This window comes from Eptesicus fuscus, chromosome 12 (genome assembly GCF_027574615.1).
Source record: "Eptesicus fuscus isolate TK198812 chromosome 12, DD_ASM_mEF_20220401, whole genome shotgun sequence".
In the NCBI taxonomy this organism is placed as follows: domain Eukaryota; kingdom Metazoa; phylum Chordata; class Mammalia; order Chiroptera; family Vespertilionidae; genus Eptesicus; species Eptesicus fuscus.
This window is the reverse complement of record NC_072484.1, coordinates 35,268,198-35,292,822: the sequence shown is the minus strand read 5'-3', so window position 1 is coordinate 35,292,822 and position 24,625 is coordinate 35,268,198. Positions and strand designations below refer to the sequence as shown.

At 45.9% G+C, this 24,625-nt stretch overlaps 1 protein-coding gene and 1 pseudogene across 3 annotated transcripts; one reads left to right on the top strand and one right to left on the bottom strand.

The window, feature by feature from the left end:
* Positions 1-3,755: 3,755 nt before the first annotated feature.
* PROCR (protein C receptor) lies at positions 3,756-10,346 on the bottom strand. Of its 3 annotated transcripts, none has more exons than XM_028157869.2 (4): positions 10,058-10,346; positions 7,394-7,693; positions 6,763-7,041; positions 3,756-6,518 (listed from the first exon to the last, which is right to left on the bottom strand). In XM_028157869.2, exons 1-4 carry the CDS (start codon positions 10,134-10,136, stop codon positions 6,403-6,405), a joined length of 774 nt encoding a protein of 257 aa, XP_028013670.2. In that variant the 5' UTR covers positions 10,137-10,346; the 3' UTR covers positions 3,756-6,402. The 3 variants fall into 3 exon arrangements, with proteins under 3 accessions (XP_028013670.2, XP_054580162.1, XP_054580163.1); XM_054724187.1 differs by having other exon boundaries at positions 7,394-7,645; positions 10,058-10,345; XM_054724188.1 differs by lacking the exon at positions 10,058-10,346 and adding an exon at positions 8,840-8,862.
* Positions 10,347-19,496: 9,150 nt separating this feature from the next.
* LOC103293420 (polyadenylate-binding protein 4-like) lies at positions 19,497-21,695 on the top strand (annotated as a pseudogene).
* The last annotated feature ends 2,930 nt before the right edge of the window (positions 21,696-24,625 follow it).

Here is a 24,625-nt window from a genome sequence, read left to right as displayed (position 1 = left end):
TCCACTGAGCCAAACCAGTTAGGGCAGGTTCATTCTTTATCTCTATAAGTCAGTTACTCATCCCACTGTTTTCCTGCCTCTTTACCTCTCCTGCTTTTGGATGTGGACATAGACTTTCAGAGGATCACTGCAAGTAACCTCATTACCTCTACCTCTCATGACTTCTTCCCCCTCTCACAGCACGGTGAAGCTCAGGGTCAAAGGTCAGAAGCTACAAGTTCCAGTTCCACTTCTTGTACCAGCTAACTGTGGGACCTGGAGCAAGCCGCTTAGTCTTTCCCAGCTTCAGTTTCCCTTTCAGTATTAGACTGTTCAGGTCTAACTAACATTTTATAATTCTGCCTCCCGTGGTCTCAGAGAAATATCAAGCAGATTGTGGACTGAGAAAGCACAAAGCATTTACCTTCCCTAACCTAACTCCAGAAAGGACAGAGTATATTTGAGAAAACAAGAGTGATTTGGAGGGGCTACAAGATAGATTGAGAGAGGAGGAGAATACTCTAGACGGAGTGTGTTGCCTCCCCCCAAATTGATATGTTGAAATCTAATCCCCAATGTGATGGTATTTGAAATTGGGGACTTTGGAAGGTGATTAGGTCATGAAGGTAGAGCACTCACAAATGGGATTAGTATCCTTACAAAAGAGATCTCCAGAGAACTCTCACCCTGCTTCCACAGGTGAGGGCAGTAGAAAATGGACACCTATGAATCAAAAAGCAGGCCCTCACCAAGTACCAAATACACCAGTACCTTGATCTTGAACTTCCCAGTCTCCAGAACGAAGAAATAAATGTTTGTTGTTTAAGCTACCCACTCTATGACATTTTTGTTATAGCAACCTGAATGGACTAAGAGGGGTTGAAGATGAAGCTAGAGAAAATATAGGTTGGTGCTGGATTTTGGAAGGTCTTAATTACATACTGAGGAGTTTGGATTTAATCTTGTGAACAGTGAAAGAGCATTCTGATGGCAATTTTTTTTTGAGGGGGGTTAAAGCAAGTAAGATCTGATTTTAGTAGTTTAGGTTAGAGCTGATAAGGACCTAAACTATTGCGAAGGCAGCATTGACTAAAGGGGAAAGAAGACTTCTGCAGCCTACTGGTGTGGCTCAATGGTTGAGCGTCGACCTATGGACCAGGAAGTCGTGATTCGATTTTTGGCCAGGGCACATGCCTGAGTTGGGGACTCAATTCTCAGTGTGGGGCGTGCAGGAGGCAGTGGATCAATGATTCTCTCTCATCATTGATATTTCTGTCTCTCTCTCCCAGTTATTATGATATCCTACCTTGCATTATTCTTTTTTTTAAATATGTTTAATTTATTTATTTATTTATTTATTTATTTATTTATTTATTTAATACTAGAGGCCCGGTGCATGGATTTGTGCACCGGTGGGGTCCCTTGTCCTGTCCTGTGCCCTCTCACAATCCAGGACACCTCAGGGTATGATGACCAGGCAGAGAGACCCCATCGATGCACAAATCTGTGTACCAGGCCTCTAGTATGCATATAACATCTTTGGTTAATCTCTTCTTGCCCTCCCCACTTCCCGCTTCTTTCTGAGATTCATCAGTCTGTTCCGTGTTTCCATGCCTGTGCATTGAGCATCTGCCCCCCTGGTGGTCAGTGTGCATCATAGCTACCAGTTTAACGGTCCAACGGTCGCTTAGGCTTTTATATATATAGACTAGAAGCCCAATGCACAAAGATTCGTGCAAGAATGGGCCTTCCTTTCCCTGGCTGCTGCCACCGCCTTTTTGCTCCAGCCCTGGAACCACCTCTTTCCACTCCAGCCCCACCTTCCTATGCTGCCCAGAGGCCGTGAGCAGCTGGGGTGGGGCAGAACGCCTGCATATGCAAATTAACCCACCATCTTTGTTGGGTTAATTTGCATATTCACTCCTGATTGGCTGGTGGGCAGCACGAAGGTACAGTCAATTTGCATCTTTCTCTTTTATTAGTATAGATGTTTTTATTGATTTTTTAGGGAGAGGAGAAGGGAGAGCAATAGAGAGATAGAAATATTGATGAGAGAGAAACATCATTGATCTGCTGCCTCCTGCATGCCCCCGCAACCTGGGTATGTGCCCTGACTGGGAATTGAACCTGTGGCCTCTTGGTTCCTGGGTTGATTGATGCTCAACTGCTGAGCTACACCACCAGGCAATATGTTTATTTTAATTTATTTTAGAGAGGAAGGGAGAAGGATAGAGAGAAACATTGATGAGAGAGAAACATCAACCGGCTGCCTCCTACGTGTCCCCTACTGGGGATTGAGCCTGCAGCCTGGGAATGTGCCCTGTCCAGGAATAAAACCAGTGACCTCTTGGTTCATGAGTTGACACTCAACCACTGGGCCATACCCACTGAGCCTATGTTGTATTATTCTTATTCCCCAGTAAACAAGGAGCTCCTCAAGAAGCATGTCTTAATCATTTTACCAAAGTACACAGTATAAAACCTTGTATATGGAAGTTACTGATAAACATATACTGAATGAATAGAAAATAAACATAATCAGAGACATAGGGAAAATTTAGGATTTGTTTTTGTTTTTTGTCTTCCTAAGATCTGAAACCTCTTCCTTTGTGTGAATCTTAATGGGAGACAGGGTTCCACAATCCACAAGAAAAGCCAGATACCTAAAGTTTCCCTCCCACTCTCCTTGCAGCAAAGGCAAATGGCTTGGCCATTTGAATGCTCCCACCAGGACTTTGAGCCTTAAATCAAGAGTGTAAAGACACTAGAACAGAGTAGAATTCTTTTGAGATGGCAGCCTACAGTGATGACTGAGGTAGTGGTTCCAGCTGTGGTATCCTTCCCTAGACCATTCCTGTGTTGTGACTTTGGCCGTGATCCCTGGTTTTATTTTCTGAGTTTGATTAGCTGGCCTTCCCATCAATTCTGAGGATTACTTGATAACCTTTCAAGTATTTATTTCCCCGTTAGTTGGCAGAGTTGGTTTTTGTTGCTTGCAAATCTTAGCATAACTTTAAGGTAAGGGTTTAGAGAGATGGCAAAAGCATAGGTCTTTCACTTTTTTCTTTGTGAACTTCTGTATTGCTACTGTTGTGGTATTACTTCTGTCATTACATATGCTTTTAAAATCAGTAACCCAGCCCTGGCTGGTTTTGCTCAGTGGATAGAGCATTGGCCTGCGGACCAAAGGGTCCTGGGTTCGATGTTCATCAAGGGCACATGCCTGGGTCACAGGCTTGATTCCCACTAGGGGGCATGCAGGAGGCAGCCAATCCATGATTCTCTCTCATCAATGATGTTTCTATTTCCCTCCCTCCCTGAAATCAATAAAAATATATTTGAAATAAAAAAAACTCCATTATGCAATGGCTTTAAAAAATAAAATAAAACCAATAACCCAAAGCACAGTTGGGCAAAAAAGAAGTACTAAGAAATAAAATTTGAAAATTAGGATGGAACCAGATTGCACAAATCCTTAAATGTCATTTTGAAGATTCTGAATTTAGCTCAATAAATGTGGGAAATTTATAAAATAGAATAATGAGCCCAGCTGGCATAGCTCAGTGGTTGAGCATTGACCTATGGACCAGGAGGTCACGGTTCAATTCCTGGTCAAGGTACATGCCTAGGTTGCGGGCTTGATCCCCAATAGGGAATGTGCAGGAGGCAGCCACAATGATTTTCTCTCATCATTGATGTTTCTCTCTCTCTTTGATATCAATATAAATAAATAAATAAACAAATAAACAAACAAACAAACCAGAACAATGATATGATCAAATCAATTTTTTTTATTGTTATATAGATGGTGAAACAGAACTCAGAGAAATTAGAGACCAGGAGAACAATTAGGAGGAGGCTATTGCCATGGTCCAGACAAAATATTGACAATATTTCTCAATATGGAGACAGAGTGAGGTTGTCAATCACAGGGTGGGTTTTTTGGAGGCAGATGCTGACATAGAGTTTGAGGTGCAAGATATTAACTAGGGGGAGGAAGCAGGATTGAATAGATAGGGCATAGACCCAGTCAACTTGACAAGGAGCTCTGGAATGACTATGGCTCATCAGAACTGTCCTGCAGTGGGCCATAATGGCTACACCTTTACATCCCTGCTTTGCTCAGCCAACAAATGAGGATGGCTCTGACCGGTTTGGCTCAGTGGATAGAGCATCGGACCGCGGACTTAAGGGTCCCAGGTTCAATTCCGGTCAAGGGGCATGTACCTTGGTTGCGGGCACATCCCCAGTAGGAGGTGTGCAGGAGGCAGCTGATCGATGTTTCTCTCTAATCGATGTTTCTAACTCTCTATCCCTCTCCCTTCCTCAGTAGGAGGTGTGTAGGAGGCAGCTGATCGATGTTTCTCTCTAATTGATGTTTCTAACTCTCTATCCCTCTCCCTTCCTCTCTGTAAAAAATTAATAAAATATATATATTTTTAAAAACACACACACCAATGAGGATGGCCCTTATTTAGGACTGTTCTCTGTAGGTGAGGCATACCCTGAAGGAACTGAAGCAGCAAGAAGCTATCTGCTGGCTATACTCCCTGTAACTGAACAACAAGTTCCTTGAAGGTAGAATTGGGTGGCACACCTCCATGCCTACCACAAAGAAAGAGATGAAGTATAATATCTGGAACAAAAGCAATGGAGTGGAAAGGAGGGAATGGATTTTACAGAAATTGTATTTTGTAGGTGGGGGATGAAGAGGGAGTAAACACAAGTTAACACGGAGTCTTTACATTGATATGATTTGATGGTAATTCTGTTTAACTGATAGTAAACCACAGGAGAAAAAGAACAGTTTGGGGGAGAAAGATATGTTTATTTTGAATATGCTGACTCTAAAATGTCTACAAGATATTATGATAGAGATGATTTTCAAGAATGAATGCATATGAGGGTGGTCTGGAGGTCAACAGCAAGTGCTATACAGAGTGGGGCAAAATTAGGTTTACAGTTGCTCATATGAAAAATAATACAATAATTAATAAATAATAATACAAGAATAAACTCTGTTTCACATACTCATAAATGTAAACTTACTTTTGCCCCACCCTGTACACATATATCATATATATTCTTATTTAATATGTATAATGCCTCTATGAAGTAGGTATCTTTCATATACCCTTTTTGTATATTTTATCATACCTTTTGTTTATGAAGAAATTGAGACTTGAAGAAGTTAAAATGCCTGGTGAAAGAAGTAAAACTCAAGTCTGTCTGATGACAAAATACATGCTCTCAAAAACAAGATTATATTGCTTCCCCATAGAAATCACCACAGACAGATGGTATTTGAAGCCATGCAAGTTAAGTTAGTAGGTCGCCCAGAAAGATACAGTTTAAAGGGAAACTAAAGGAGCCCAAAAATGGAATTCTAAGGAAGCTACAATTTCCAAGATAAATGGAGTAAGATGGTATAGGCAAAGGGATTGAACAGTTTCTAAAAATTAGAAGTATGGTATTTCAGAAGTTGGGGTAAAAATAGCTCTAGTCCACAAAGTGAAATGTGCAGATATCATGGAGGATGAAGTTTCCACAATTAGAGGTCATTGATGAGTTTGGAGTAGTTTATTGAGATGTCAGACTGCAGTGGTTGAAGAGTGCATCTGTAATAATAAAAGTGTAATATGCAAATTGACCAAACGGCCGAACAGTGGAATGACCGTCTGGATGACTGTCTGGACTACCTTCTGGACGAAGCTGGGGCTATGAGGACTGAGGCAGCTGGGGCTGGGAAGGCCTACTCTTGCATGAATTTCGTGCATCGGGCCTCTGGCAGGAGATAAGAAAGTAGAAGCAAAGGGTATAGGCTACTTTTCTAGAAAATTTTCAAAGTAGAGGAAATAATAATGCCTTATACATAAATAAGGAATTTATTAATATTATTGACCAATTATTTAATAACTCCTTGTTCCCATATTACTTGGATTTTACACTCACTCCTACCATTTCTCTAGTTATTTCTTTCTACCTCCTTCATAGCGTTGTCTCTTCCTATGTCTGACACATCTGCAGGCATTGAACGTTATTTATTTTGGTTTTGTGATGACTTGTTTTACTTGGTTATGTGATTCTGTCTGTCTTTGGAGGATGGGCCATAGACCCCACCACCACTACCACAACTCCATCGTCTGTTTTTCACAAAGATAGACAAGCATTCACTTCTCAAATCAATGCAACGAAGCATGCAAGTTCTTAGTTTCCTAGTAAACCAAGTACTCCGTCTTTCTAGCCTTCTCTCCTTCCCTCGCCCAAACTCTTAGTGGGCAGATCTGGAAGAAGAAAGCTGGTACTCCAAATGTGGGATGTAATGTCCTAAGTGGGGAATATGTTTGGTTTTTCAGTGAGCTGAGATTTTTCTTTGTCAGCCCCCATCAGTCCAGCCCTTCTCCAGAGGGGACCGGAGAGTAATTAACACAGCCGTCCACCTGTGCACAGGAAGATGCCTCCAGCCACACCACTGATGATGAACGTGCCCAGCAGGATGCCCAGGACCAGCGAAGTGTAGGAGCGGCCTGTATGGCTCTCTGGAGAACATGCAGAAAGTTAGCCTAAAGAACATACCCCCAAGGAATCTATGGTTTGAATCAAACCCCAAGGGATTTCTGCCCCAAAGGCAGGGGACTAGTTCACCAAGTGACTTAAGCTGTGAGTGCTCTGTCCCAAATCCCCAGCCCTGGGAGTCCTGCTGCTCAAGGTATCCATCCTTCAGGTCCTTCCATTTGCCTGGAACCTACCCAACATGCAGGCCCACTGCCGACCCCACCATACCTTTCATGGTTTTCGTGGGGAGGTGTTCTTTCACGTACTGCACACAGGTGTTCTGCAGGAAATCCTGCAGTTCATACCGAGTGCGATTGTAGGCGTTGAGCTGACGCAGGGTGTAGGTGGCCACCGCGGAGCTGACCCGGGGCCCTGCCACCCATGACGCAGCCTCTGGTTGGAAACTCACGAAAGAGCTCCCATTCACAGCCACTTCAAAGAAGGTGTGGGCTCTAGAGCCCTCCGGAGGCAGCTCACAGCCCAGGAAGCAGCGAATGGTCAGAGGAACTGTGGAGGGGGGGATTCAGGGTCAAGGGGGTGTGTGGAGAGGGTGCCAGGTGTAGGGGGTGTTCACCTGGGGGGAGTGAACTTTAGGGTTTCAGGGTGGGTCTACCTCAAGATCATGCTAGCAGGAAGAAGCCTCCTCTCCAGCCTCAAGCTCTTACCCAGCAATCAGTAAATGCCGGTGCCTGGGCACCACTGGGCTCCTGCGGGCCTCCCGCCCCCACAAGACCACGCCCAGGTGTGCCCGGTCCATCCACAAGACCCCTCTGGGAACCGTCCCTTCCAGAAAGCCCTGCCGGGCTCTCCCACAGGTCCCCACCTCCCAGGCCACGCCCCCCAAGCGTGACCCACTCACAGGCCACGCCCCGCTCCTGGTGTACTAGCCGCACCATGTCATGGAAGTTGCTCAGGTAGAGCCGCACACTTCCCTCTGTGTGCGCCCAGCTCTGGGGCTCCTGCAAGGGATGCAGCTGAAGAATCGTGATGTTGGAGTCCCGGCCTTCCAGCACGTGCGTCAGCTGCCCCCCCAGCGACGCGTTGCCTCGGTACATCACTTGGCCAGGGTCTGGGAAGTAGGAGATCTGGAGCATGTGGAGGTTCCGAGGGCCTGGGGGGTGGAAGTCAGTGCGTTGGTCCCTGGCTGGCCTGAGAGGGGCTGGCGTGGGATGGGTCAGCGAGTAGCCGGAGTTAATAACCCCGCATCCAGAAGCCGGCCGCCCACCTTCTCGGCCCTTCCTAAACTACAAAGTGTCCTCCCACCCTCCCTCCCATTTAATGCTCACAGTAAACCTGCCAAGAGGGTAGGACAGGGATTATTATCTTCATTTTACAAATGAGGAAACTGAGGCCAGAAGAGGAGAAGCCGCTGGCCTGAGGGTAAGCCAGACAGTCAGTGGAAGACCCACTCTGATCTCCCTTCTCTCTCGCCCCCTCCTCCTCATTTCCAGCAGGTCAACCATTCCTGACCTACAATAAAAATCCCAATCCTGTCCCCTCTGCCACTGCCCTACTTCAGGCCTCATTGGTTCTCACAGGGACTGGGGTAGTAACTTCTTTCCTCATGCCCCTGCCCCTCATTTTTTAGTTTCATCCCTTTTAATCTGATCTCCACCTGACCCGGAAATAAGATCATGTCCTTCTGCTTAAAATCCTCCAGTGAGCCCTAGCCGGTTTGGCTCAGTGGATAGAGCATCATCCCGTGGACTGAGGGTCCTAGGTTTGATTCCTGTCAGGGGCATGTACTTCGTTGCAGGTTCAATACCCGGCCCTGGTCAGGAAGCATGCGGGAGGCACCCAATTGCTGTGTCTCTCTCACATCTCTCTGTCTCTCCCTCTCCCTTGCACTCTCTCTAAAAAAAAGCAATGAAAAAAACATCCTCGGTGAGGACTAACAAAAAATTAAAAAACGTAAAGTCCTCCAGTGACACACTCCCCTATCAATAACAACAACAACAACAATAATAGCTATTGGGCTTATAGCTATGACCTGGGCACTGTACACACATATTATATTATTTGTGCCTTCCTCCATTTAACTTAATACCCTAGCTACTATTATTAACCCCAGTCCATATGGGAAACAGGCTAAAATGGTATAACCGAGCCAAGATTTGAATGCAAGCACTCTGAGTCTAGCATTCTTAGTCATCCAGCTATACTGACTCCTTATAGGATATCTGTCCACAGAATCAAGTCCAAAGTCTTTAGCATGGATTTTTAGGGGACCAGGCCCCTGCTGCCTTTTTCAGTCTCTTCCCAGTGCTTGGCTATATCAAACTCCTCATGCTGCCTTTTGACTGACATGTAAATAGCATGTCCGGGTTGCTCTGCTTCCTGGCAAACTTCTATTCACGCTTCAAGACCCAACGTGGTTGTTCTCTCCTTGGAGGAGTTTTCCTGAGGCCTCTTCTCTTTATCCTTCCAGACAGTGGACCTGTTTCAATGACCGGAGATTCCACATAACTGTCTGCAAACACACAGGCTACAATGGGCTCCTCTAGGCTACAGATTCATATCTGGTTATCCCTACCTCCTACACCTAGTAAGGGCCTGGCACAGATTTGGTGCCTAGCAAATGTCTGAGGAGGGAATGAGTCGGGGGTTGCCAATCTATGCGTGTGGGTGTGTTGTGACCACGTTTGCATTTGAGAAGCGCTCTGTGTCTGCAGGTGTGAATAAGTACATCTGTGTGGATAACCTTAGAAGGCTCTTAACTGCTGTGTGCCCCTGTCTCCTCCTCTGTGAAATGGAGATAATATTACATGAATCTCTACCTTGTAGAGATTTTGTGGGGGTTAAATGAGGCAACACATGCATTAACCATAGTGAACACTCATTGAATTCTGGTTATTGTTCACTCCCTCTCAGAAGGGGACACTAAAGCCATAGAGACTGCGGGAGAAAGAAGAGGCCCTGTGCAATTGCAGTGAAGGGCAATGACTCCCCGTCTGTGCTTGCCCCACTTCTGATCTCCTCTGAGTTCTCCGGCTGACCACAGCTTTTTCCCCAGCTTCACCTCACCAGCTGTTCCCAGTTTTCCTCCACCTTCTCTATTCCCCTTTTCTGCCTCACATATCTCAGCCCCAATCTTCCCCCAAGTATTCCTTCAGTTCTTCACGTCCTCCAATTCCTTTCATTTCTCATCTCATCTCTGGGTGTCTTCCCATCTTCCCTAGATTCACCGCCATCCACCATCACCCTCAGCTCTCCTTCTCCAGACTTCGCCCCATCCCCTCTCCCGGAGGCTAATTCCCTCAACGCTTCTACCAGCCCCTTTCCCATCTTTCCAGTGTTGTCCACCCCCACCACTAGCCTCCTCCGTCTTCCCCTCTCTCACCTGGCTTTGGCACACACACCAGTCCCCAGAGCCCTGTCTGCCCTATAGAGAGAGAGAGATCCAGCAGGCTACAACACAGACTCTGTGAATAAGCTCTCCTCTGCTCTAGCCCACATATCCGGACAGAACCATTCCGAGGCTGGGATGTGACCTCCTTCCCCCTCCACCTCGGGCCCCGCTCACCATCGGAAGTTTCCTGGATACAAAGGGCCCTGCCGGGCAGAGTCAGTAGAAGCAGCAGTGGCAGCAATGTTCTCAACATCCTGGGACCTTGATCCCACCTGTACTCCTGGCTTTGGCAGGCTGGGGGCTCCCACTGACTGCCGCCTAGGGGAGTGAGGACCGCCTGGGAGGAGAGAAAGCTGACCGGAGGAGCTGGAAGGTGACCAGGGGATGGGAGGAGGAAGAGGGCGTCAGGCCTTTAAAGTGTTATTCCAACCCCGGCTCATTTCCTACTAGGGGGCCGGCCTCCTCTTGCCCGCCCCCGGCCCCGCCCTGCACCGAATTCTCCTGCCCAGACCTGCCTTTTCCCTTTTCCCTAAACCGCTTCTGAGGAACCGGGAGAGGCGGAAAAGGGGGAGCAGGGGCTTCCAGAAGTCCTGCCCTCGCTGAGTCAGGGGGTGGGGCATCTGTTTTCAACTTAGAGCAGACTCTAGGGTGTAGGGACCAGCAGGTTACTATTGGGGAGACCGAGGTCCGGGGACTTGCCCAAAGTTTATGCCTCACGGTGGTCAAAGATCAGGAATTAGAATTGTTTTCCTGCATGCTGGCTACATTTTCATAAGGATTTGAAGAAAATAGTAATTACACAGTCAGGGATCTTGCACTCAGAAATACTAGTAGTCACAAGATGAGTATAGAGCAGCTCATTTATTTGTAATAGGAGATAATTATGACCAATATAATTCTCAATAGAGGATTGGTTATTTAAAGCAATAGTTTTTAAACTGAAGTCACAATCTTATTAGTGTAATATGTTAATTAGACCGGACATCCTTCCTGACATCCTTCCATCCTTCCAGACGAAGCTGGGGCTGCGAGGGAAGCCTGGGTCCCGGGCGCTGGGGGAAAGCCGGTGCCGGCAGTCAGGGGAAGGAAGGCCTACTAGTGCACAAATTTTGTGCATCAGGCCTCTAATATTTTAATAAATATCAGCTAATGGATGACTGAATGAGATAGTATGTGCCTAAATCTCCAAGAGTAAGTTGCAGGACGTTATGTTCAGTTTGGAACTATTTATATGTCAACCATACACACAACAACTAAACAACCTATTTCTTTAGGGGAGTAAGTGAATCTGGAAGGACATACTGTAAGTATAGCAGTGGTTTACCTCCAGGGAGGGGCCTGAGACTAAGAATGTATGTGTGTGTGTGTGTGTATGTGTGTGTTAGGTGTGGCAAACTTGTAAAGGCTTTACACTCTAATTTGTGAAGGTTTTTATCCCTCTATCTCAATAGTTGGAAAATTTTGCATCTAGAATGTGATCATATGTCTCTTGTTGAATTAAAAATAGAAGTTTTAAGTAATAAATTATTGCAGAAGAGCGTAGCAGATCATTATGAGCTGATGTACTGAAATGAGCCATTGATAAGTAAATAAAGGAAGTGTGGCAAAAACATATAGCATAATTCCATCTATTTTTAGTTTAAAATTTTTCACAGATGTGTATATATCTGGAAGGATTCTTTCAATAGAAATTATCTCTTTGGAATGGAATTAGAGAGAAAGGGCTTGGGGGAGATTTTAACTTTTTATTCTACACACTGTTTCTTGGAGGGAGAGTTGATGTCATAGTGGAATCGGGGCAAACCCTGGACACATACCAGGTTCCTATTCTCTAAATTGATTATATGCAAGAATGTCCATATTCACCTCCTAGTTGTTGCAAACTAGCTTAGAAGTAACATCACAGTCTTTTTCCAGCTTACCAAAATAGTTACTCAGAAGAACTGGGGCCTTGTTTTCTTGGTCTCAAGAAAAGTGGAAGAACTTAAATCAATGCCAATTATAGCCTTGCCTTTTACAAAAAAAATATTTTGTATGTGAAGAATTATTTCATGCTTGAAGAATTTTATTAAAGCATACATGTCCCCACCACCAGCATAAGAAATGAAATATTATCAATTGAAACCTCCAGTGTGCTCCTCCTCAATTGCACGTCTCTCCCCTCTATCATCAAAGTAACCACTAATCATAAATTGCCAGTTTTCATCCCCTTACATTTCTATATATTTATACTACACATGTATACCTCTCTAAGCAATATATAGTATTTTGCATATTTTGAATTTTCTATAAATGGTATTGAAGTGCACAAATTCCTATGTAACTTGCTTCACCTGACATATTAATAAAATTCATCCTTGTCATTGTGTAGTTCCATTAATCTCCATTGCTTTATAATATGCCTTTTTATAACTATGCCACAATTTATTCATTCTCCTATTGTTAGTCAGGTTTTTGCTATTATAAACAGTGCTGGTATGAGCATTCTTTTTCTTTTTTTAAAAATATATTTTACTAGAGGCCCGGTGCACAAAATTCGTGCACAGGGATGTGTGTCCCTCAGTCCAGCCTGCACCCTCTCCAATCTGGGACCCCTCGAGGGATGTCCGACTGACTGTTTAGGCCCGATCCTACCTACTGGGATCGGGCCTAAACGGGCAGTCAGACATCCCTCTCACAATCCAGGACTGCTGGCTCCCAACTGCTCACTTGCCTGCCTTCCTGATTACCCCTAACTGCTTCTGCCTGCCAGCCTGATCACCCCTTAACCACTTCCCTGCCAGCTTGATTGATGCCTAACTGCTCCCCTGCTAGCCTGATTGCCCCTAACTGCCCTCCCCTACAGGCCTGGTCACCCCTAACTGCCCTCCCCTGCAGGCCTGGGTCCCCCCCAACTGCCTTCCCCTGCAGGCCCAGTCGCCCCCAACTTCCCTCCTCTGCCAGCCTGGTCACTCCTAACTGCCCTCCCCTGCAGGCTTGATTGCCCCCAACTGCCCTCCCTTGCAGGCCTGGTCCCTCCCAACTGTCCTCCTCTGCTGGCCATCTTGTGTTGACCATCTTGTGTCCACATGGGGGCAGGATCTTTGACCACATGGAGGCAGCCATCTTGTGTGTTGGAGTGATGGTCAATTTGCATATCACTCTTTTATTAGATAGGATAGAGGCCTGGTGCATAGGTGGGGGCCAGCTGGTTTGCCCTGAAGGGTGTCCCGGATCAGGGTAGGGGTTCCCTTGGGGCATGGGCGGCCTGGGCGAGGGGCCTGTGGTGGTTTGCAGGCCGGCCATGCCCCCCAGCGACCCAAGTGGAGGCCCTGGTATCTGGGATTTATTTATCTTCTATAATTGAAACTTTGTAGCCTTGAGCGGAGGCCAAGGCAGGCCAGGGCTGTGGAAGCTTGGCTTCCTCCATTGCCAGGGAAACCCAAGCCTCCTGCTCGCTCTGTGGCTGCAGCCATCTTGGCTGGGTTAATTTGCATACTTGATCCTGATTGGCTGGTGGGCATGGCTTGTGGGTGTAGCAGGGTGATGGTTAATTTGCATATTACTCTTTTATTAGATAGGATTGATCTTTTACAGAGAGGAAGGGATAGGGAAAGAGAGTTAGAAACATCGATGAGAGAGAAACATCAATCAGCTGCCTCCTGCACATCCCCAACTGGGGATGTGCCCACAACCAAGGTACATGCCCTTGACCAGAATCGAACCTGGGACCCTTCAGTCCACTGGTTGACGCCTTATCTACTGAGCCAAACCAGTTAGGGCAGTATAAGCATTCTTGTACATCAAGCATGTCAAACTCAAAGGCTAACATGGGTCAAATAAACAAGATTTAAGTTTATGTGGGCCACAATAAAACAAAAGCTTCAATTTTCATAGAAATGTAGGTTTATTTCGATAGAGACATGCTGAATACAAAGGGCTGAAATAAATGAGTAATCATTAACACAAAACAATAGAACATTTTGCTCTGGCTGGTTTGGCTCAGTGGATAGAGCATCAGCCTGTGGACTGAAAGGTTTGATTCTGGTCAGGGGCACATACCTGGGTTGCGGGCTTGATCCCCAGTGGGGGACGTGTAGAAGGCAGCCAATCAGTGATTCTCTCTCATCATTGATGTTTCTATCTCTCCCTCTCCCTTCCTCTCTGAAATCAATAAAGATATCTATTCTATATATATATATGAGGCTAATATGCAAAGTGTCCCCGTGGGAGTTCGACTGGGAGACCAGGAGTTCTATCACTCACTATGACATGCGCTAATCACCAAGGGGCGGTACGGAATGAAGGAAGGCCCTGGCCGGCAGCAGGCAGCTGGGGAAGGGAGGCCCCAGCCTGCAGCCAGAAGGCCCAGATCGGCCCTGATCATTGGCCAAGCCTAGGGACCCTTCCCGTGCACGAATTTCGTTCACCAGGCCTCTAATATATGTATATATATATTAGAACATTTTAATAACAATATTTTTTCTTGAACACTAACTTACCAGACACTGAATAACTGCACAAATTAATAAGTGTAATGCAAATAAACCTATTTTTTTGGTTCTCTGAAAGCGAAATATTTCCTGTTGTGCACACCAAACAAGTCAGTGCAAGACTAATGACATGGCAATCGGCTGCTAAAATATTCGCTGCTGGTATTAGTGGAGAGAAATGGTGCGCAGTAAGGCACGTAAGGGAAATGAATGCAACACGATCATAGCAATCAGTCATTAGTGAACGTTGTAGTTCATTATTAATAATTATGTATAATGGGATATTATAAAAATCAAGTTACAAAATTTTTATTAAAATGTTTCTTACATACCATTACATTGGCTGGGCTGCAAAAATATTCGTTGTGGGCTGCATGCAGCCTGTGGGCCATGAGTTTGACATGCTTGTTGTGTATGTTTTCTTGTGTATTTGTGGGAGAATCTTTGTAGGTACAGACTTGGAAGCAGAATAGCTGAGTCATGGGGATCTGCATTTTCAAGTTTACTAGATACTGCCAAACTATTTTACAGAATGTTTGGGCCAATTTACACTCCCAGTAGTGCACATGCATGGCCTTGCTCCAAACCCTTGCCAACTCTTGGCATTGTCAGATGGTTGGGTGCAAAATGGCACTTCATTTTGTTTTTGCTGATTCCTAGTTTGTGCATCTTTTTGCTTTGCCTTTTTTCTTCCTTGAGTGCTTGAAAGGTGCTTTGGGACAGAGGGTGATAAAGTATATGATTGAGCCAATTTGAAATTGAGTGTTGTGAGTCTTTGATCTATGCAGGTAGGGCCTGGTTAACTAGGCTTAAATAGGGGCCACACCACCATCCACAGAGCTAGTTACAGAGAGGTCTTTTCCATCAACTAAGATCTGTTATGGTCGAGGTGGCAATAGCAACCTCTTGCACATTTTAAATTCTTAATACAGCCAAAACCGGTTTGGCTCGGTGGATAGAGCGTTGACCTGCGGACTGAGGGGTCCCGGGTTCGATTCCGGTCAATGGCATGTACCTTGGTTTCGGGCACATCCCCAATAGCGGGTGTGCAGGGGGCGGCTGATTGATGTTTCTCTCTCATCGATGTTTCTGACTCTCTATCCCTCTCCCTTCCTCTCTGTAAAAAACCAATAAAATATATTTAAAAAAAAATTTTAATACAAGTTATTGTTATTCCATGCCCTAAGCGGGAGATGATCTCTGAAGGGACCACCCTTTGTCATTATCTGAGTTGTTATCCCAGGCACCCTCCTCACACTCCAGTGCCCTGAAAGCCAAATAGCAGAGACAACATTTATTATTATAGTTAACATTTATCATGGGCTGAGGCAGTGTTAAGCTCTTTACACAAATAATCTCACTTTTCCACATGCCAGCCCTGTGAGATGGGTTTCATTAACATCCTTTTCACTAATAAAGATACTGAGGCTCTGAGAGGGTAAATGACTTACCTAAGGTCACACAGCAAAAGCTATAATTTGAACCCATCTATCTCTGATGCCAAAGTTTGTAATTTTAATCACCACGTAGTATCTCAAAAATTTTGGGAGATCACAATCCATTAATATATTTTTGAATACATACATCCAACATGCTTGAGTATTTATGTTATGCATAATATAAAACATGCCCAAAATTCATGCTAGTCCTTTCTCAATTCCTCTGGGCAGAGAGCACAAGGATCATTTTTTCCATGTTACAGATGAGGTCAGTGAAGCCCAGAAACTTTTAAGTAACTTGCCTAACTCAAAGAGGAAGGGGGTATGGGACTGGGTACAGGGAGAGTGGAGAGTACTGGGGAGAGGGAAGCTGGTGGAAGGGGTTGGGGAGAGGGAAGAGAAGAGAAATGCTGCCGTTGGTTGGAGCCAGAGCCTATGCTGCATCTTGCCTGGGTGGCCGAGGGGCAGATATCCACAGAGCAGAGTGGGAACCGGGCCAGCAGCTGAGATTTGACAGAGAGCTAAAGAATGAGCTTCCCACTGAGCAAAGGGAAGGAAGCAAGTGGTGGCATTTCCCACACCAGAGAGCACATGCTCGGGGAAGATAAGGGAGACAGGAAGCTGAGCAGGGCCAGTGGCTCGCAGCACCAGTGAGTGAGGAGAGGCCTTATCGGGGAGCCAAGCTGAGCCAGGGACTGGCAGTGAGCCCAGCTGAACTTCAGAGAACCAGCCCTCTCCCTCTCCTGCTAGCTACTGAAGATACACAGTTTAACCTAAGCAGGGCCCAACTCAGATACCAACTAAGTGTGGTCCAGAGATCACCTCCCCTTAGGATGTGGAATAACAATAACTCGTATTGAGAACTTACAATGTGCAGGGCACAGTATGAAGTAAGCAGAGCGCATGTGTTTATTCTCACTAGTGTCCTATGGAAAGTATGAAAAACAGACACAGAGGCACAGAACAGTGAACTGACCCAACTAGTAAAAAAACACAGTTGGGCCTCAAACCCAGGTGAGTTGGCTCCAAAATATGCTTTCTTAATTCTTAGACCATCTTATGAAGATATTTGAGATGACTCATACAAAGTGACAGAACACAGTACACATTTGGTGTGTGGGAGAGATAAGAAAGGAATTTGGCTTTGGGGCAGCAAACAGAACTGATCCTGCAGCAGGAAGAATGGAGGGTAGACACTAAGTACAATTTAAATCTTACTCAAGATTTTCCCCTGTGGACACTAACACAACACAATTTAGGAAACATGACAAGAAGCCTCATAAAGTTGGACGCTAACACAACCCAACTTAGGAAACATGACAAGAAGCCTTATAAAGTTCGGATGATTCCAGCTCTTGCCTGCCCATTTGATACCCAGACTTGACTTCTGCCTATCTTTCCAGACTTATCTTCCCAGGTATTTCACTCTCGGCCTAATCTGTTCCTCCTGGTTTCCTGAGCACAGAGCACATAAATGTTATCTCTTCACTTCATTTATCTTGTTTTTAGGCACGGCACACAGAAGTTCCTAATTTAAGAAGTTCCTAATTTTATCAAACTTTTCCATTAGTTCATGCTTTTTGTACCTTGTTGTGGATGAAAGAGGCCACACGTTAACCTGACAAGCTCAGGGAAGGCCTGCATGACAGTCTTGCAAATTCCGAGACCTAAAGTAACCACAAAGGACGGTCTGAAATTAAACTGTAACTAAAAGCAGTTAAGGTGGGTAGTTTCATCCTAGGCTGGTATCTTCACTGACAAGGTCCACCTTTACCTTAACTGAGCCTATCTGTCTTGTTGCATCTATGAGGACATATCCTTGAAATGTCTGGGTAAGTTGTAACTTCCCTTTTTCCGGACCCCTTGGGACACAGCCTAAGGTGCCTGGGTGCCAGGACAGATACCACACATTCCTTCGTTGTTATTGTTATCATGTTAATTGTTGACTGCTTACTGTCCTGCACCCACCTAAGTTTGTGTCTATCATTTTACTTGTGATCCAATCCCAGAGGTTCCCCCAACCCTTTGCTTTCTCCCACCTCTCTCACCTATCACCAGTGGATTTCATGTAACCTACCTACGTCCCCTCGTTTGATTGTAAAGTATAAAATTAGATGAAAAACCGCCATTCTCTGGAGCACTATCCCAATCCATTGAGATACTGCTTCCCGGCAACTGTCGGCAGTTTGGCTCAAATAAACGCACAAACATTCTTCACCGGTTTGAATGTTTTTACACTAACATTGTTTAAGAATCTTTGTCTACCCTGGGATCCCTCTGAGACCATGTGTTGTGGATTGGCTTTCCCTTAATGACATCAAAGTTCATAGTATTCAAGGCCCGCTCCGCGTCAGTGGCTGGAAGTTGACTAGGGTAACCAGGGAGCAACGAGAATACATTCTCCTATTTATCTCCAAAAGCTTTGTAGCTTTGTCTTTCACCTTTAGGTGTATGGTGTGAGGTAGAGGTCATGATTAGTTTCTCTTACGTGGATATCCAGTGGTGCCAGCACTGCCTATGGAAAGTCTGCTCCTCTTTAATGATCTCAGTGGCATCTCTGACTGACAGTAAATGCGTTTACTCTGTTCCAGTGGCCTGGTTTCCCCTCCCGGCACCGATGCCACATTATCGCAGTTAGTATAGGTATATAATAATCTTCATATCTTACAGATCAAGTCTTCCCACTTTGTCCTTCAAGAGTGTCTTGGCTTGCCCTGACCGGTTTGGCTCAGTGGACAGAGCGTCTGCCTGCGGACTCGAGGGTCCCAGGTTCGATTCCGGTCAAGGGCATGTACCTTGGTTGCGGGCACATGCCCAGTAGGGGATGTTCAGAAGGCAGTTGATTGATGTTTCTCTCCATCAATGTTTCTAGCTCTCTCTCCCTCTCCCTTCCTCTCTGTAAAAAAAAAAAAATCAATAAAATTCATTAAAAAAAAAAAAAAGTGTCTTGGCTGGCTCTCTCCGCTCTGGGTTGCTGCAGCCCCTGCCACTTTCGGGCTCAGTAGCCTAAAGAGAAAATGATAAAAATAAAATAAAATGAGAGAGAGAGAGAGAGAGAGAGGAAGGAAGGAAAGAAAGGAAGACCCCGTCTGTCTGTCGTCCCCATCGTCTGTGGGTCCCATCGTCTGTGGTGAGCCGCGCGCGTCCACGTGCCTCTGCCCCGCCCCGCCCCGCGCTGCCCTTGGCGGCCTTGCGTGGAGGTGGCAGCGCGCGTGGCCAGGCCCGCCGAGCCCGCACCCACTAACAGTTTGTGTCCCCCTTCACTAGCTGCTGTCACCTTAAGCCGCCAAAAGCCTATATTTGAAGAGAAACGCGTGTCCTGGAGGCCGCGTGGGCACCGTTTGGTTGGTTCTTTAAGATGTTTTGTAATTTAGAGGGAAGTCCCCATTTTAATAAATTTCTTTTGGAAATTTGGAGCTTCAGACAGCTGAAAATTACAAACGCCCGCGGAGGGGGGGCGGGGGAGGGGGAAACGTACTGTTTCTGAGAGCTTTTTGTCTGCGGCCCTGCAGCCTGGAGCCGGCCGCGCCCAACTCCGACCTCCGCGGTGCCCTCCTGCTTCCCAGCCTGCGCCCGCTTCCGAGCTCCGCCCTGCCGCCCGCCCGTGGGCCAGCGCGGCCCGGCTCCGGGAAGACCCCCTTCCGCCCCGTGTGGTCCCTGTAAGAAGTCCTCCTGGCGGGCCTGGGGTGGTGGGGGCGGGAGATGAACGCTGCCGCCGGCAGCTACCCCCTGGCCTCCCTGTACGCGGCTGCCTGCACTCTGAGGTCACCGAGGCCGGGCTGTGCGGAAAGGTCAGCCCTGCGGGCCCTGTGCCGTCCACCCAGGCCTGCCGCTCCCAGGGTTACACCTACGTCAACTCCCAGCCACTGACGCTGAGCGGGCCTTGAATACTAGGAACTGAGATGTGATTAAGGGAAAGACAATCCGCAGCAGGAGGGATTCCTCTGAGAAAATCTGGTGTGGGGAAGATCTTCATCAAGAACCTGGACAAATTGATAGATAGCAAGGCACTTTGTGTTACTTTTTCTGCCTTTGGACATTGTTAGGGTGAACTACCCTTAGTCTCTCCTGCTTGGACATGCTTTCTGAAATACGTAGTTATAAGCCTTTTCCCCTAGCTTGGGGCAGAGGGTCTGCATCTGCAGAAGCAAGATGAGAACTCCTCTCCGCCCGACTGACCAGTGCACTCTCCTCCCTTCCCCTTGACCAACTTGCGCACCCACAGCCTGACCCTACAAGGCATACTTTTACCCTATATAAGAGAACCTAACCATCCCCTCGCGGCTGACACCAACACACTGGTCTCAGCCCGCTGTGAGAGTGCGCAATGAAATTTCTTAAACTCTCACGTCTCTTGGCCTGGCTCCTTTCAGAGCGGACCTAACAAAAACATGGTGTCCTGCAAGGTGATGTGTGATGAGAATGGCTTATGAGAAGGGTTATGCCTTTGTTCACGTTGAGACCCAAGAGGCTGCAGACAAAGCCATCGAGAAGAGGAACGTCTTGCGCCCAAGGACCGCCCAAGTGTTTGTGGGCAGATGCAAGTCTGGAAAAGAGCAGGAAGCCGAGCTTGAAGCCAAAGCCAAGTTGACCAATGTGTATATCAAAAACTTTGGGGAAGGAGTGGATGAAGAGAGTATGAAAGGGCTGTTCAGCCAGTTTGGTAAGACCCTACATGTCAAGGTAATGAGAGATCCCAGTGGGAAATCCAGAGGCTTTGTGGATTACGCAAAACATGAGGATGCCACTAAGGCTGTGGAAGAGATGAAGGGAAAATTAATAAGTGGGAAAGTCATTTCTGTAGGCTGTACACAGAAGACAGTGGAACAGCAGGCTGAGTTAAAATGGAAATTTGAAGAGCTGAAGCAAGAGAGAATTAGTCGATATCAGGGGATGAATCTCTATATTAAGAACTTGGATGACACCATTGGCGATGAGAAGTTAAGGAAAGAGTTTTCTCCTTTTGGATCCGTCACCAGTGTGAAGGTAATGCTGGAGGGCGAGAGAAGCAAAGGGTTTGGCTTTGTCTGCTTCTCATCTCCTGAGGAGGCAACCAAAGCAGTCAGTCACTTAGATGAACGGAGGCATCAGGGGCTCCAAACCACTGTATGTCACCCTGGCCCAGAGGCAGGAAGAGCAAAAGGCTCACCTGACCGACCAGTATAGGCAGCGGGTGGCCGGAATGAGAGCACTCCCTGCTGATGCCATCTTACAGTTCCAGCCTGCACCTGGTGGCTACTTTCTGCCAGCCATTCCACAGGCTCAGGGAGGACCTCCATATCACACACCTAACCAGTTAGCACAGATGAGACCTAATCCACACTGGCAGCAAGGTGGGAGACCTCAAGGCTTCCAAGGTATGCCAGGTGCTATATGCCAGTCTGGCCCTCATCCAACTCTTCGCCATCTGGCTCCAACTGCTCAGAGAGCTGGACCACTTGGCTGTGGACTTTGGTGGTGCTGGTGCCGCCCAGGAAGGGCTGACTGACAGGTGCCAGTCTGGAGGTGTTCCCCGAGCTGTGCAGAACTTAGCACTTCACGCTGCTCCTCAGACTATGGCATCTTATAAGTATGCCTCCAGTTTCCGCAGTCCTCATCACCTTGCCATATTGCCTCTGCGGGCACCCCAGCCTGTGGTCCATGTGCAGGGGCAGTTGCCCCTGACCGCCTCCATGCTGGCTGCAGCATCCCCCCAGGACAAAAGCAGATGCTGGGAGAACATTTGTTCTCACTCATCCGTTTGAATCTGGCTGGGAAGATTACCGGAGTACTTCTGGAGATCGACAACTCGGAGCTGCTGCACCAAGGTAGATGAAGCTGTGGCTGGCGGTTCTGCAGGCTCATCATGCCAGGAAAGAAGCTGCCCAGAAGTTGGGCCCTGTTGCTGCTGCTACCTCCTAAGCAAGGAAAAAAATGATTCAAAAGCCAAAGAACCCCTCATGGAATTCAAGATTTGAAGACTTCCTAGCTTGTCCTATGAACCTCAACACCAAGAACCACAAATCGCCAATTTAATGGGTCATTTTATATCAAAAGGCCAATTATGAAGCACCTAGAATTTTTCAATTAAAACAATATATTATCTGGGTTCGGCTATGGCCCAGTGTTAAGTGTGTTGTTTTTTTTTTTGTCCATTGTGGGTTTTTATTCTCGCCCCCCACCCCCCCAAAAATTGGTTTTATTTGATGTACCCAAGTCTTAAGTTTTTCAATAAAGAGAAATATCTCCATAAGAAAAAGGAGTGTCTTGGCTGTTTTGTATATTGAACTTTTACACATAAACTTTAGAATTATTTTATCAGGTTGAAGAGACTGACATCTTCACAATATTGAATCATCCAATTCATGATAGACAAATATCTCTTCATTTATTTATATCTTCTTTAGTGTCTGTCAGAATTTTATAAGTTTTTCTCTAGAAATCTTGCCCAGCCTGGCCAGCGTGGCTCAGTGGTTGAGTGTTGACCTATGAACCAGGAGGTCACGGTTCGATTATGGTCAGGGCACATGCCCGGGTTGCAGACTAGATCCTCAATGGGGAGCATGCAGGAGGCAGACAATTGATAACTTTCTCTCATCATTGATATTTCGCGCTCTCTCCCTTCTTCTCTGAAATCAATAAAAAAATATATATATATATATTTTAAAAAGAAATCTTGCCCAGTCTTTGTTATATTTTCCCTAGGTCCTTCATATTTTAAAATAGTATTTAAAATGGTACTTAAAAGACATTTCATGTGCTAACTGATTATTGCTGGTATATAGAAATGCTGATAATTTTGTTGCATTGACTTTTTATCTAGAAGCCTTAACAAACATTCATTCTAATAATTATTTATAGATTCTTTTGGATTTTCTATATGCATGGTCATATTGCTAGTAGATAGTGACAGTTTTATTTCTTCCTTTCTAATTTTATAGTTTCTTCTTAACTATTTTTTAAAAATATATTTTATTGATTTTTACAGAGAGGAAGGGAGAGGGATAGAGAATTAGAAACATCGATGAGAGAGAAACATCGATCAGCTGCCTCCTGCACCCCCCCAACTCGGGATGTGCCCACAACCAAGGTACATGCCCTTGACCAGGATCAAACCTGGGACCCTTCAGTCTGCAGGCCAATGCTCTATCCACTGAGCCAAACCAATTAGGGCTCTTCTTAACTATTGTTATCACTACAACCTCTAGAGTCTAGAACAATATTGAAGAGAAATGATAGAACATATGAGAGAGTATTCTTATCATTTTCCTTGTTTAAAAAGGAAAGCTTTCAATTTTTTACCATTAAATATGATGTTTTCTGTATGGTTTTTTTAAAATATATTTTATTGACTTTTTACAGAGAGGAAAGGAGAGGGACAGAGAGCTAGAAACATCGATGAGAGAGAAACATCGACCAGCTGCCTCTTGCACACCCCCTACCGGGGATGTGCCCGCAACCAATGTACATGCCCTTGACCGGAATCGAACCTGGGACCTTTCAGTCCGCAGACCGAGGCTCTATCCACTGAGCCAAACCGGTTTCGGCTTCTGTATGTTTTTAATAGATACCCTTTATAAGCCCTTTATCAGATTAAGGAAGATTCGTTTTATTCTTAGTTTCCTGAGTCTTAAACAATTAATTTATTTTCTAATTATAGATAATATCTATTAGCTTCAAGTATACAACACAGTGATTAGACATTTATATACATTATGAAGTGATTACCCCAATAAGTCTAGTATCCATCTGACACCATACATGGTTATTACAATATTATCCTTTCTAATAAAGAGGAAATATGCTAATTGGCCCTCACCACGTCACAAAGATGGTGGTGCCCACAGCCAATAAGGAGGGAATATGCTAGTTGACTGCCACTCCCTCAAAGATGGTGGCACTCAGTCCCCTCAGCCCCACCGGGGCGGCAGGTGTGCAGCAAGGCTGGTGCAGCCCTCAGGCAGGCCCAGCCACTCTGCGTGCCTGCCTCCGAAGTCCCCCATTCCCCTCAGCCCCTCAGCCACCCAGGGCCACCTGAGGCTCAGGTAACCAGTGGCAGCAGCAGAGGTGTGATGGGGCGTCGCCTTCCCCTGATCTCCGGGTCGCCACCTGCCCCTGAGGGCTCCCAGACTGTGAGAGGGGGCAGGCCAGGCTGAGGGACCCCCATTCCAGTGCATGAATTTTCATGCACTGGGCCTCTAGTTGACTATATTCCCTATAGTTTGCTAAGCTTTTATAGTAAATGTTTTGAGTTTTTCAATTCTTTATCATTATCTAATGAAATGATATGATTTTCCATATTTAATTTGTTAATGTGGCAAATGCATTAAGTTTCTAGTGTTAAACTAACTGTTGAGATAAAACAACTTCTTATGAATTATTATTACATATATTTTACTCTTCTGCTGTTTTTCTCTAGACCTCACCAAATCCTTCCCACTCCTTCAAAGCCCTGCTTAGATACCACCTCCTTCTGAAAGCCTTCCCTGATGCGCCCAACCTCTCACTGTTTTCACAAAACCAATAAAGTTTTGTCTCCCATGGTAGCTACATTGTCACATTCTATACCCTTGTCTTCTCCTCTGGACTATAAACTCCTTCAGGGCATCGTTGTGCTGTCTACTCAGCCCACTCCCTCCTCCCAGGCCCCAGAGTAGAAGTGGTATATCCAGGGCCATGGGCTCTGGGGTAAAACTGTCCGGGTTCACATCTCAGCTCTGCCACTTGCTAGTTGTGGATTTAGAGGATGCCACTTGGCCTCTCTGAGCCCGTCAGACCAGACTATGAGACTGTCTGTGGTCTATTCTTGATTCTATACTTTTGCCTGAATATACCCAGAATGGCTAAAGTTC

What these genes read in the sequence shown, in the direction of transcription:
- PROCR (XM_028157869.2), bottom strand. Translation starts at nt 10,136, where the DNA reads ATGTTGAGAACATTGCTGCCACTGCTGCTTCTACTGACTCTGCCCGGC. An exon ending in TATCCAGGAAACTTCCGATG is followed by an intron (nt 7,694 to 10,057) that starts GTGAGCGGGGCC and finishes ATCCCACGCCAG; the next exon opens with CCCCTCTCAGGCCAGCCAGG. An exon ending in CCAGGAGCGGGGCGTGGCCT is followed by an intron (nt 7,042 to 7,393) that starts GTGAGTGGGTCA and finishes CCCCCTCCACAG; the next exon opens with TTCCTCTGACCATTCGCTGC.